The sequence below is a fragment of the Sorex araneus genome, chromosome 2 (genome assembly GCF_027595985.1).
Source record: "Sorex araneus isolate mSorAra2 chromosome 2, mSorAra2.pri, whole genome shotgun sequence".
Taxonomy (NCBI): Eukaryota; Metazoa; Chordata; class Mammalia; order Eulipotyphla; family Soricidae; genus Sorex; species Sorex araneus.
Genome location: NC_073303.1, coordinates 139,420,809 through 139,435,182, shown reverse-complemented (window position 1 = coordinate 139,435,182; position 14,374 = coordinate 139,420,809). Strand labels below are relative to the sequence as shown.

The following is a 14,374-nucleotide window of genomic DNA, read 5'->3' as shown; positions in this document are numbered from 1 at the left end:
CACAGATGGGTTGGAGACTACTACCAGCTCTGTATGCAGAAGCTACTCCGAACTGTGCTCAGGGTTTGCTCCAGACACTGCTTGGGGGACCATGCTATGTGGGTGTCAGGGATTATTAATACAGTGTCAGCTGTATGCAAGTCAAGTGCCTTAACTGCTGGACTATCTCAACAACCCTCTTAGTACAATATTTATGGAGAGGAATTTTGTCACAGTAAGCAAAAACGGGTTTATGTTTTAATACTTCTGTCCTCTTTATCTTAATTTACTCTGAACTAATTAGGGAAAAGTACATGTGCACAAGGTGGTTATTCATACCAACATTTCTGAGGATTGCAAAACACTGAAAAACAACTATTCACAGAGAGGAGAATGGCTGAATCAACTAAGCAATATTATGCAGATTTTTTGAAAGTGTGAGAAAATTTCTGAGCTGATATGATTTCCAGAAATTGTAATTGATAAAAACCAAGATGTAAAGTAGGATCTCTAATATACCACCTTCTGAGAAAATTAACAGAACAAAAAAATTATACTTGGGTCCAGGGGATAACTCCAAGGCAAAGGTTCCTACTTTACCAGCTTAAGGCTCTGAGTTTAATTCCTGGTACTATCCACATGCACCAAAGACAGCCCTGGCAACAGGTGTCTGGGACCCTGAATGCTGCAATGGAGCATATGATCTCCAGCCATGTGTGGTGTGTGAACATCAACCAAAGTGTACACCCCTGGAAAATACCAAAAATGAGAGATGTGGGAGCACTATGGCCATGGATGACCAAACTGTATTATGAAAATTAATGCTGATAAGCTTAAAGAATTGGAGTGAGATTTGAGGCTTTAAATTGAATAATGGCAAGGGTCTGCCTAGAATAGCAGTTGTAAGTAATAAAACTTCTGGAACTGCTGGTTCCTAGGAAAAGATGGAAAATAAAGACCAAAGTAAGATCTATGGGGGACAATGATACGGAGATGATAATGCTGCATTACAGACTCAGCATTTGGGGGTCTGAGCCATACCTCACGGTGCTCAGAACTTAGTCCTGGCTCTGTGCTCAGAGATCACTTCTGGTGGGGCACAGGGACTATATAGGGTGCCAGGGATTAAACCAGGGTCAGCTGTGTGCCTGACTTGTGTACTACTGCTCTGGCCCAAACTCAGTCAAATTTTTTAAGATTAACTTTATCAAATGATCATACATTATCAGTAGGGTTTCTCTAAAGGCAGTGTTTCTCTCTCTCTCCTAGAGCAATGAGGCCCAAGACAGATGTTACCTTGTTTTTTTAAAGTATCCATCAAGATATTTTAATCTGCCCATCACAACATAAATGACTTAAAGCAAAGGTTCAAAAATACTGCATCTTTCAATGAATTTTATTTCTACAAAGTATAAAACAGACAATTTATGTTACTATAGTTAAACTGAAACAAATTTTTTTTGTCTTTGTCTTTAGCCTTTATTCTTTTGTCTTTACTTTACTTATATACCTTGATGAGGCTAAAACAAAAAATTTATACAACATAAAATATGAAGCAAAATTAACATTTGAAAAATAATTTACATGCATTAATAGCAACAAATACATTAAATATTGAGTTTTACCTTAAATCTTTTGTCCTGCAATACTTTCTTGATGGCAACCAGTTCTCCTGAATCACAAAGTTTGGCTTGATATACCACACCAAATGACCCATTTCCAATTACTTTTGTATCGGTATAGCTGACTTCCTGTGGCCTGTCTGGGCCCTGTCCAGGAGTTGCCACCACTGTGGTTACCTTGCTGCCATCTTTGTCTCCTGTAGGAAGGGAGGAAAAATTTTTTAAATGAGTTGTAAAGAATTACACAAATTCCCAAAGTGCATATAATAAACTATATTCTTTGCCAGATTGTTTCTTAAATTCTCGTCTTAGTTTGATATACAGACTTAATTCAATTGCTTCACTTCGAAGTAATTTTTAAATTATCATTTATTCATTCTATAGAACAGACACCACTTTTTTTTATATATGCAACCTCATTAATGAAAATAACTCCATGAGGTAGACAGTACTATTTCCATATAGAGGTAATGAGAAGACTGTTTAATTATCCTATGATCAGAAAGTAAAAAGTTGTCCCACCCAGAATTTGAATCCTTATCTTTAATTCTATATGTCCTAGTTCTTTTTTTCTTTCTTTCTTTCTTTCTTTCTTTTTGGGTCACACCCAGTGATGCACGAATGAGGCCCATTGTTGTTACTGTTGGGCCAGACACGTAATGTAATTCAGAGACGACTGCTGGACTAGAGCTGTTACTGACTGGATTCCACAGAACATCAAAAGACCACGTGGCTGCCCACCTACGAGATGGTCAGACTTCATCAAAACCCTGAACGAATGGTTTGAGGCTCTTCATGTTCCTGGAGCAAACAGATACCACTGGGCTACACTAGCACGCACCAGGGACGAATGGAGACATTACTGGTGCCCGCTTGAGCAAATCAAAGATCAACAGGATGACAAGTGATACAAGTGATACCCAGCGTGCACAGGGGTTACTCCTGGCTCATGCACTCAGGAATTACTCCTGGTGGTCCTTAGGGGACTATAGGGGATTCGGGGAATCGAAACCGGGTCGGCCGCATGCAAGGCAAACGCCCTACCTGTTGTGCTATGGCTCCACTGACAACTCTGACAACTGAAAATGTCAATATGCCAACTCTACTCAGAAAACTCTACCTTTAAAAAGTACATATTTAAATTTTTGCTTCTCATTATTTCTTTAAAACATAACTTGCTACTGTAAAACTTGTTACTCATTCGTTTTTTACAAAAAAAGATAAAAACTGTGTCAGGAATCAAACTCGGGTTGGCTGCTCGTGTAAGACCTCACCCACTATACTTAATCTCTCAGGCCCTTCTTACCTCCCTTCAACCCCAGTAATAATCCAAAGACTCTCTTCAGTTCAAGCTCAAGAGTCACCTCCTACTTGGCTAGAAAAAATCACAATTATCTTGTTCTCTGAACTCTTACGTTACTCTAAACCATATCTAGCACCAATTTTACAAATCTTTACATTGTTCTTTGTTATTTTTAGAATAACCACACAATTCTACTGACTACAAATACTACGATGCAGCAATTATGATGTGTTTCTTCCAATCCTTTCCCAACATTCTAAAACATTCTAAAACATTCTCTGTACAAATTCTTAGGCTCTCTGACAAAACCACACTTTTATCTTTTTTCCTTTGCTATTCTTCAGTGTCAATTTTTAAATGCAAATAAGTTTATACTAATCTAATGAAAGAAAATAATAACTAAATTATAGATACTAATCCAAGGCTATTTATTTGTACCTCACACATAAAAGCACCAAAAATAATTTAATTTTCTAATGGCTTGAGTATTCCCCTAATAAATATAAAATTGCTAGATTAATGAACATCAAAATATTAGCCTACTATAACTAGTATTTATAGCTATTTAAATTCAGAGAAGCAGAGAAAAAGTCACAGAAAAAGTGACCAATGAGTGCTCACTTGTAAGAGCATTTATACAAGAGCTTTTATAAAAGATACAAAAGCAAAGAATAGTTATTACACATAATTTAAACAGGTGAATTGCAGAGTCTATATTATGGCCAGCTATTTTGAACATCAATGTCCTTATACAAGTACACACGAGATCAATTTTTAAAACTTTCAAGCTCTCCCATAGCATACCTGCTAAATAAACTTCAGACTTGCTAAAAGTTGTTTATTCTGAATTATAAATAATTATATTCTACACTCAAAAGTTACTCATTTTAATTCTGATGTTATTCTTAACTACAAATTTGCAGGCTGACTATAAACTGTGTTACTCATTTGTAAAATAAGCATATCTTTACCTGTGCTCCTAAAGACAAACTGAACACTAAAGTTCTAAATGAAGGGATCTAGAGATGAGATTTTAAAAAAAGATAAGACCAGAGTGATAGCACAGCGGGTAGGGCATTTGCCATGCACGTGGCAGACCCAGGTTCAATCCCTGGCATCCCATATGGTCCCCTAGCACTGCCAGGAGTAATTCCTGAATGCTGAGCCAGGAGTAACCCCTGAGCTTTGCTGGGTGTGACTCAAAAAGAAAAAAAAATAGATGAAACTTTGGGGCTGGAGAAATAGTACAGTGGGAGGATTTGCCTTACACAGCTACGTAGGCTTTATCCCAGCATCCCGCATGGTCTGCCCCTGCTTTCCCCTTCCCACACACACACCGTCCAAGAACTAATATAAATAATTCCTGAATGCAAGAGCTAGGAGTAACCCCTGAGCACTGCAGGCAATAAAAAGTGAAAAAGAGAGAAAAAGAGGGAGAAAGGGAGAGGGAGAGAGGGGGGTGGGGGGGACAGAGATTAAAATTGAAGGTCTGTGCAGCCCTGGTGGTTCCCAGCACTATGGACACAAAGAGCACATCCTTGGATCCTAGCATTGGGCCATTCAGCCTGGTGAGCTAAGGATGGCTTCACAGGGAGTCACCCTAACATACCCCACACATCACAAAACAAAACAGAGCACTTCTATTTTCAAAAGGAAAAAAAAAATTTCAGGGATAGAAGAACCAGTTGTGATGGATCAATTAGAATTTAACATTTCTTCAATCTCAACTATTAATCCCTGGGACAATCATGATGTGCATATAGGGAAGCACAAATTCTGTTAAAATATCGAAAGTTGAACCAAGAGACAGTATAGCAGGTAGGGTGCTTGCCTTGTTCACAGTTGACCAAGAATCATCAATCCCTGGTACCCCATAAAGACCTCCAAGCCCAGCCTGGAGTGATCCCTGACCACAACTCTAAAATTTTTAAAAACAAATTTTCTATCTTCTATCTACAAACAATATCTTGTGGTTACATTACGTTTAAAGTCTTCCAAAGTCATTCCTCACTCAGATCATTCTATCCCAAGGTGAAAAAACATTACCATAGTTCACATCCAAACAAAGTATAAAGTGACACGTAAAATTCAAAAGGTCACTTCAAGCATTTTAAGTATTTTGAAGGTAGCTGAAGATAGCACTCTAGTTAAATATGAATGATAAATTTCAAAGTTAAACATACTTCTGCCATTTAATTTATTTCCTTAAGGAGACCAGTTAAGATAATAAGCTGAGGAAAAGCAGCAACTGCAACACTTTTTAATGGAAAATGCCCAGATGTAAACAAGTTATAATACTGATACAAAGCCAGTATCCTGTCTCTAAAAAAATTATTTTTTCAATTCAATAGGGCCACCATGTAAATAGAAATTTCAGTGTCTATATATATCTATATATGGCATTATATATATTATATGGTGATAGAGTAAACAAAAGGAGAGGCAGGAAAAGCAAAATCAACAAAAGTCACACATGGGCTGGCTTCTGTGGTTGTTTTCTTGTGTATCACACTTGTACAAAAAGGAAAGAATGGATGGCAGAGGAAGAGGGAGAAAAACGCCAACGCCTTGACAATGTAAGACCACATTTCTAATCACAGGAAAATACCATACTAATTGGACCCATAATTGTCAACTTTGAGGAACCATAAAATCACTGTTAAGAAAAAATAAGTCCTGCTCTCTGCCAAGATGTGACCTGGGAGGCCGCACATTTGTGCATCTGCTCAGCTGCTGATGACCACGATCTGGAAGCCAGCTAGACTACTTTTGGTACCAGCAGCTGATTGCAGAAATGTCTCTAGACCGTGAACTAAGCCATAGCAGCACGCCGGCTGAGGAGGGGAAAGGTCTTTCTTTCTCGGCTTTTATTCCCCTTTTCAGGGAAAGACAGCATGGCGTCCGCCATTTTATAAGGACCATTAAGAAGGTACGAACTTGGAAGCGTGGGAAGAAAAAGAAAAAGAGGTATGAACTTGCAACAGTGGGACGCGTGGGTGATCTTGGGATGGGGGCAACTCCGGTGTGCTCTCCACCGAGATGCGACCTGGGAGCCGCACGTTTGTGCAGCCACTCGGCTGCTGTTCTACCACGATCCAGAGGCCAGCTAGACTACTTTTGGTACCAGCACCTGCTTGCAGAAATGTCTCTAGACTGTGAACTAAGCCATAGCCCCATGCTGCCCCAGGAAGGAAAATGATGCAATTTCTAAAATAAATCTCCCTGGACTTAGTTACTAAAATACTAAAATACAGAAATACCAAACCGCGCACCCACTATCGCGGCTGCACGACTTCGTATCTCTTCACTCTCAGCAATAGAAAACTAATTATCAAATGCTTCCTTTTTAGCAGGGCTGTTTTTTGGGGGGAAACTCCAACAACAATAGTGAGTTTTGTGAATATGGAATGTAATCAAGGAAAAGAGAAAATGAAGTGAAATTTACCAGCTACGCAGGCAGGGGTGGGGGTGTGGGGGGTGGGAGGTATACTGGGATTTTTGGTGGTGGAATATGTGCACTGGTGAAGGGACATGTGTTCTAGCATTGTATAACTGAGACAGAAGTCTGAAAGCTTTGTAACTTTCCACATGGTGATTCAATAAAATAAATAAATTATAAAAAAGAAAGAAAGAAAGAAATGTCAGTGAAATTTCTTTTAAGAGAGGGGCAGAGTGGAATAATTTTGTCTCTGAAATCAAACCAAGTATTGAATCATACATTTCACCTCTTAATACCTATAGAGAGCTATTCCGTAGAGTTGCTATAATGACTAAATAATATAGGCCACACTTTGTGGGTTTTTTAAAGGGATATCACATAATGAACATTCAGTATTTATAGCTGCTCTGTATTTTGAATTACTGGCAATGGTAATTTTTTAAAAATGTTTTATATTCCTTTCTGCTCTTTTATGACCAGGTATGTGCCCCAATACAGAGCTTAGCACAATGTTCTATAATTTTTAGGAGTCTAAGCTCCTCACTTGTCTAAGAGTTCTTAGGAAAATCAGACATCATATGAATCATTTAAACTTCCCTAGTGTTTAAAGCACAGGGTTCAGCATAATATGTTTGCTATTGAATTTACATAAGAATCACTCAAGCAGAATATGGAATATTGCTAGAACAGGGAGCTGACTGCCCTGTATGAAACACTAGAAGTAAGTACTTTTGCACTTTTTTTAATTCTTATTTTTGTTTGAGGATCATACCCAATAGTGCCAATCCAGGGTGGTTGTAATAATGAAGAAAGGGAGTGCCTCTCTTGGTGCTTAGAGAACTAAGCAGTTCCAGTGATTGAACTCAGGGCTCCACAGACAAAGCATAAGTTCTAGCCTCTTGGGCTATCTCTCAGGCTCTTTATAGGCAACACTAAGTAGAATCAAATCAGGCAAAAATTCTTATGCAGCAACGGATCAGAACTGGAATGGAACAGATCTGAGGTTTTATGTTCAATTATAATTTAACATACAGTATGTAATATATAAGTATATACCTTGAGTACTATTTTATAATTTACAAGTAACACAGTAAGAATTTAGTTGACCTTCCAATACACCTTAGAGTTCTAAAAGTAACAATTTTAGTATTTCACTGGAAGATTAAAGAGGACTTCAATATGATTCAGAACTCTTTTTTTTTTTTTTGCAGGGCCCCAGAACTCTATTTTTTAACAGCATCATCCAAATGATTCTTAAATGCAGTTCCAGCTAGTTTAAGAAAGAACAAGAGAGGGAGGAAGGAGGGGGAAGGAAGGAAGGAAGGAAGGAAGGAAGGAAGGAAGGAAGGAAGGAAGGAAGGAAGGAAGGAAGGAAGGAAGGAAGGAAGGAAGGAAGGAAGGAAGGAATCATTTAACAAATGAAATTAAAGTGTTCAAAAAGCTTTCCTAATTGTCAAATAGAACCCTTTCAATATAGTGTACTCAGAGGACTCAGACTGGTCTATTTACTCTAAGACCTGTGTCCTACTATATAACTTTACTTAATATCATGCCATAAGAATAGCACAGGGTTTGGGGACGTAGCTGAGCAGAACACATAGAACATATAGCCCTACATGTGTGAAGTCCTGGGTGCTATTCCCAGCACTGCAAAAACAGAGGTGTACAGGTACTAAAATCAAATTTCTGTTCCCAGAAAAATTTTAATTTTCGAATTTGTTTATAAGTGGTTCTAAGGCATAAATTTAATTAGGTATTAACAATAAATATTTTAGATATTAATTTTTACTCCTTAGTAGCCAGGCATACTTTTTAAAACGAATTTTGATTCATTTTAAAATATTCTCTTAAAACCCCAATTTTACTCTAAACTAAATGAAAACTCGGTCAACTAAACTGTCTACAGCCTAAACTTAATTATAAATTTAGTTATAAGCCATGAAATAAAAATAAAATGAAGCATATTTTCCTTTTTCTAGTGAACCAGAAAAAGAAAAAAAATCAACCCAATCCCAAAATGAAAAAAAATATTCCACTTAGTCCTAAATTCTCACTTGCAATATGCAATTTAGAAACAGGCTTATTTCCTATTAAAGTCAAAAAGGTTTGAAACCCAGCCAAGAAGCTAGCTCTAGCTCAAAGGAAAGCAGTAAAGGCTTTGCATTCATTCAGAAGCCCTGTTAGATCACCAGTGTGCAATGACCCTGAAGCACTGGTAGGAGCAAGCCGACAGCAGAAATAGCCCCTAAGCACCTCAGGGGGTGACCCAAAAAAACAAAACAAAAACAAAAAAAGGCTTGAAGCTTTAAGAAAAGAGTTTTTAGGAATTTACATCAGAATCCTAAATCTGAAAGTTTTTTTGGATCAAATAGCACCACTGTAGCGTGGTGGAGCACCCTGTAGTCCCAGCTACTCCGGGAGGCTGACGCCAGAGGATCCCTTGAGTCCAGGAGTTCTGGGCTATAGTACACTATGCCAATCAGGTGGCCGCAATAAGTTAGGCATCAATATGGTGACCCTCCGGGAATGGAGGACTACCAGGTTGCCTAAGGAGAGAGGGGTGAACCGGCCCAGGTCGGATCAAATAGTATGGAATAAATTTATTATATGCCTGCCAAGGGGGCAAAAAAGAAAAAGTCTCATTTATGACAGGAAAGATATAATGATTACCGCAATATGGTTCCAGCACAAAATAAAACTTAATGCAATGTTTTAATGCTAGAGTTGAAAACTGTGTAAATGAGAATAAGCAGTATACTATGTTGTATTAAATGATTTGGATTTAAATGATTTGGATTTTCTTATTTACATCACTGTCACTGTATCACTGTCATCCCATCGTTGCTCAAGGATTTGCTCGAGCAGGCACCAGTAACGTCTCCATTATGAGATTTCTTGTTACTGTTTTTGGCATATCGAATACACCAGGGGTAGCTTGCCAGGCTCTGCCATGCAGGCGGGATACTCTCAGTACCTTGCCCGGCTCTCCAAAAGGGACGGAAGAATTGAACCCAGTCAGCCACGTGCAAGGCAAACGCCCTACCCTGCTGTGCTATGCTCCAGCCCTCTTACTTACATAGGTTAAAATTATATAGCAATAAATCATTACAAATTGACCTTTGCTGATTTATCTTCTGAAAATTCCATTTGCCATTTCTTAAAGTTTCGTTGGTGCAAACAATATGCAATAAATGCCAGTCAAGAGGGTATGCTGGGGTATGGCAGGGGCCCTGGGAACACTGCTGGTGGACTGGTATTGCAACATTGTATGCCTGAAACAATTCTATTAGGAACAGCATTGTAAATGATGGTGTCTTCATTTAAAAAAAAAATTACAAAAGAATCCCTAAGTGTTAAACATGCCAATTGTTTTGATTTATAAACTGCATATTTGGGGACAGGAAATAATACATTTAGGTTTTTCTTAATAAGCAAATTTAACCATGCTACCAAAAAAAAAGTATTCTCTAAGTAAATGAAAAGTATAAATAGTAAACAGACTAAATCACTTTAAGAAACATAATAAAGGAGACGAAGAGTTAGTACAGGGGTTCGAGTGGTTGCCTTGAATTCTGCAGGCCGTTTCAAATCTCCAGCACCATGAATGGTCAGCCAAACACTATCAGAGATATTTCCGGAGCACAGAGCCAGAATAGACCTTGAGCACTGCAAAGAGTGAACACCCCCAGAAAAAAAAAAAAAAAAAGAAACACAGTGATATAGTGGTCAAGCTTCAGGAAAATTTCAATCTTGAATAGCCATGAATTTAAAAGATAGCTTTCACAAAACATATTTTATTAAGATCAAAGTGTTACAACTTTTAAAAGTGAATTCATTTGGTTTTGTCCCCAACACACGCTCCTGATTCTCAATATTGTCTTCTGAAAAAATAGAATCCTGACAATTTTTTTTTTTTTTTTTGCTTTTTGGGTCACACCCAGCGATGCTCAGGGGTCACTCCTGGCTCTGCACTCAGGAATTACCCCTGGCCCTGCTCATGGGACCATATGGGATGCTGGGAATCGAACCCGGGTCGGCCGAGTGCAAGGCAAATGCCCTACCCGCTGTGCTATCACTCCAGCCCCAGAATCCTGACAATTTAGTCTTACTTCTCCTCAACTATGAACCAAAGTTATTCCCAGACTAAATTCAAATAGATTTTTCCCATAGAGAACAGCTAACGGTAGAAAATAGTCTGAAAAGAAATGAATAGCATACCAGAGAACTATTAAGTTCAGGAAGATCAGAAACATACGGGATGAGTCCAAGAGGAACAATGTAAGGATTATTGGAATCCCTGAGGAGCAGGAACGGAAATGTAATGAAGGAACAATCGTTAAAGAAATAATCAAGAATTTCCCAGAGTTGAGAATTACAGAAACCACGAGACCTGAAGGGTCCTGGAGAAAAAAAGACCCAAGTAGGAACACTCCAAAACACACTGTACTTAAAATGGAAAATTCCAAAGACAGAATATTGAAAGCAACAAGGTTAGTTCTAGAAGACAGAAGTCCAAATATAAAATGTTGGTATGGTCATGTTCTAATCAATGTCAACTCTAGATTTGATTCAACAGTTGTGGCTTTTGTCTACATTTAAGAACATGTAAAAGAAGTCAGAGTGATAGTATAGCAAATAGAACATTTGTCTTGCATGGGGACAATCTGAGCTGTGTTGGCCAGCACCGCATAAGGTCCCACAGACCCAGCAGAAATGAACCCTGAGTACAGACAGAATCAGGAGCAAGCCTTGAGTCCATGGGTGTTGCCACACACACACACACACACACACACACAAAACCAGGTTAAAAAGAGAGGAAAGGGAGCGTGTAAAGTATGAGAATTCTTACAAATTTGATTTAATTTTTCTGTAAACCTAAATCTCCTCTAAGAATTAAAACAGATTAACATTCTTAAAGCATAATAGCATACTGGCTTAAAGCCATTTTTCATCACTTGGAAATAAAAATTTCTAAAGGATTCAACATGAAGGAAAAGACACCAACGGGCAGGTTTGTTTCTTTATACTAGACTAACAAGCAACATTATTAACTACATTGTATCCAGTTTCCACAAATGTGAAATGGGAGAGGGTTAAACCCAACAGTAGGACATGAACCAAAACACTACAATCACTTTCAACTCAAAACCTCTTTCTCCTCTACATAACGTACTCTTGAATGATTTCTAAACCACATACTCTTTTACTTGTTCTAAACTTAAGAATTTTTATTGTTTTAACAAAAATGCAACACCTATAAATTGTCTCACTTGAACAAAAGGCTTTTGTATTAAAATTCTCTGCCCTCAGACTCTCCAAACAATAATAGCGAGTTTTGTTGAAATATTGAATGCAATCAAAGTGAAAGTAAAGTGAAATTTATTAGTTACACAGGTGGGGGGGCGCTAAGGGTGTGGGGGGCTAGGGGTGTGGGGGTGCAGGGTGGAGCTATACTGTGATTCTTGGTGGTGGAATATGTGCACTGGTGAAGGGATGGGTGTTTGAGCATTGTATAACTGAGACTTAAACCTGAAAACTTTGTAACTTTCCACATGGTGACTCAATAACAAAATTTTTTTAAAAAATAAAAATAAATAAAATTCTCTGCCCTCAAAAACAAACTGTTGGGCTGAAGGGATAACACAGTGAGTAGGGCCTTTGCCTTGCACACGGCTGACCCGGGTTCGATTCCCAGCATCCCATGTGGTCTCCTGAGCACCGCCAGGAGGAATTCCTGAGTGCATGAGCCAGAAGTAACCCCTGTGCATCGCCAAGTGTGATCCAAAAAGCAAAAAAAAAAAAAAAAAAAAACCCCAAAAAACTGTTGAGTTCCTTATAACTCTTTGAAGTATTCAAAGAAATAATCAAGAGTGTAATTTAAGGGGGCTGGTGAAAGTGCAGCAGATAATGTGTGCCTTGCAGCGCCCCATATGCTCCCCACGCCTGCCAGAAATTATCCATCCCTAACCGCAGTTAGGAGTAAGCCCTGAGCACCGCCTGGATGTGGCAAAAAAAAAAAAAAAAAAAAAGCAAACAAAGCAAGAGTGTAAGTTCAAAATTTAAGATATAAGCCAGAGAAATAGTACAGGACAATTACAGTTGGAATGCTTGAATTCCTCAATCACATAAGGTTCCCCCATCACTGCCAGAAATGATCCCAGAGCAGAATCAGGAATAAGCCCTAAGCACTACTGAAAGTGATTCAAAAACCAAAAGACAAAAATAATTTGAGATAGGTGTAGGAAATCAAATGTTCTCAAGAAGGTAACCCAATAGAGGGACAGTCATCTCCCACTGGGAGCATATTTCCTAACATTCTCATGAGCAAAGACTAAGACACCTCTATATCCAACACTAGCACAGTCAATTTCCTTGCCTTAAGAGTTAAAATCATGTTAAATGTCAAAATCTCAAATTATGAAATTTCAGGGCTGGAAAGGTAGTATAGGAGGTAAGGAACTGTCCTTTATTGGCACTGCTTTATTTTTCAGTTACACCTGGTGGTACTTAAGAATTTACTTCTGGTTCTGCACTCAGGGATCATTTCTGGTGGGGCTCAGGGTACCAAAAGTAGTGGTATTGATTAAACCAAGGTTGGCTTTGTGCAATGTTAGTGTCATCTCTTCAACCCCAAGGTAGTTATTTTATATTCAGCTACAGCGTTTGCAATCCTGGTTCAGATTCCCAATATCCACATACAGTTCCCATAGCATTACCAGAGGTCATTCCATGGAGCCAGGAGCAGTACTTAAGCACCACTGGGGGTGCCCTCCTCACCAAAAAGCAAACTATAATATTTTAGGAATCTAAAATGTATCATCTACCTTCAATACCTCTATACATAACAAAAGCACTGTGTACCACAGAAGATAGCTTATACTGGGTAATTAAGTACTCTAATTTTTCAACAAACAGCTATTGAATATTTAATATATATCAGGTACTACTCTGAGCAACATTCTACTAGGAAACTATAGATCACCCTCCTAGTGACAAATAGCAATAAAATGGTTATCAATTTTAAATAATACAGCAAGGTAGTGAATGACTGGGGGTGGTCATAAGGGAACTTTCTATGTGTTTACTTAACTAGATACTTCGGCTGCGTGTAGTCTTAATACAAAGTTATACCTCCAAGTGATTTTTAACTTGCCAAAAGCTACTCTGTAAGTCCTAATCCTGACCATAACTACACTAATGATATCCTCCTGATTACCAAAATTATTATGTTTCCATGTTTAGTGATTATACGTCCTCACAGCTAAATAATAAATTATATGCCTTCAAAGATAAGTATCTCCTACAAACTCCTATGTAGGAGGTTGTACCTTTTTTCTTTTTTAATTTCCCAATTGTAATATGTTTGCCTCTTTTGCCCCATAGCTCTTTGCTTCAAGTCAATTTAATAACTTCCTGGACAAATAGAAGTGAGACAAAGAAAAACCAAAGTTTCGCCTCAACTTCCAGTAAAGGATAAAAGTAGTGGTGCTGGGCTGGAGAGAAAGGCTTGGTGCTTGCCTTATGCATGGCAAACCAAAGTTCCATCCCCAGCATCCCATATGGTCCCCTGAGCACTGTCAGGAGTGATTTCTGAGTTCAGAGCTAGGAGAAAACTCTCTGCATCATCAGGTGTGGCCCAAACACCTCCCCTGCCCACTCTACCACCAACCCTCCTGTACCCCCCACAAAAAGTAGTGGTGCTAAAAACTAATTCAATAGCTATTCACGATAAATAAAAATTTGGATATATATCCTTTTTTAAAAAACCCTTTATATCTTTATACCTTTAGCCCATTTAGTACTTTTCCTTTCCTCTGACCAAAATTCCAGTTAGTTTCTGTTTTGGGGTGGTGCTTTTTTTTTTTTTTAGTATTAATTACTGATTGAGGTTCAGTGATTTACAACATTGTTAATGATGGTTTTCCATGTAGAATACCATAGCCATCACCAGTGTACCCACCTCCCTATCCCAAGGACCTCAATACCCCTCTCTTTCAAATACCCCCAACTCAGTTGTTTAGATCTCCTGTT

The 14,374-nt window shown here is 38.4% G+C and overlaps 1 protein-coding gene across 2 annotated transcripts in view; it reads right to left on the bottom strand.

The window, feature by feature from the left end:
- The window catches only part of GSK3B (glycogen synthase kinase 3 beta), a 204,413-nt gene that overhangs the window by 144,114 nt on the left and 45,925 nt on the right, over nt 1–14,374 (bottom strand). For both annotated transcript variants that reach the window (XM_004606697.2, XM_004606698.2), the window contains exon 2: nt 1,605–1,798. In XM_004606697.2, the coding sequence (XP_004606754.1) occupies nt 1,605–1,798 (194 nt within the window). The remainder of the gene's footprint in view (nt 1–1,604; nt 1,799–14,374) is intronic.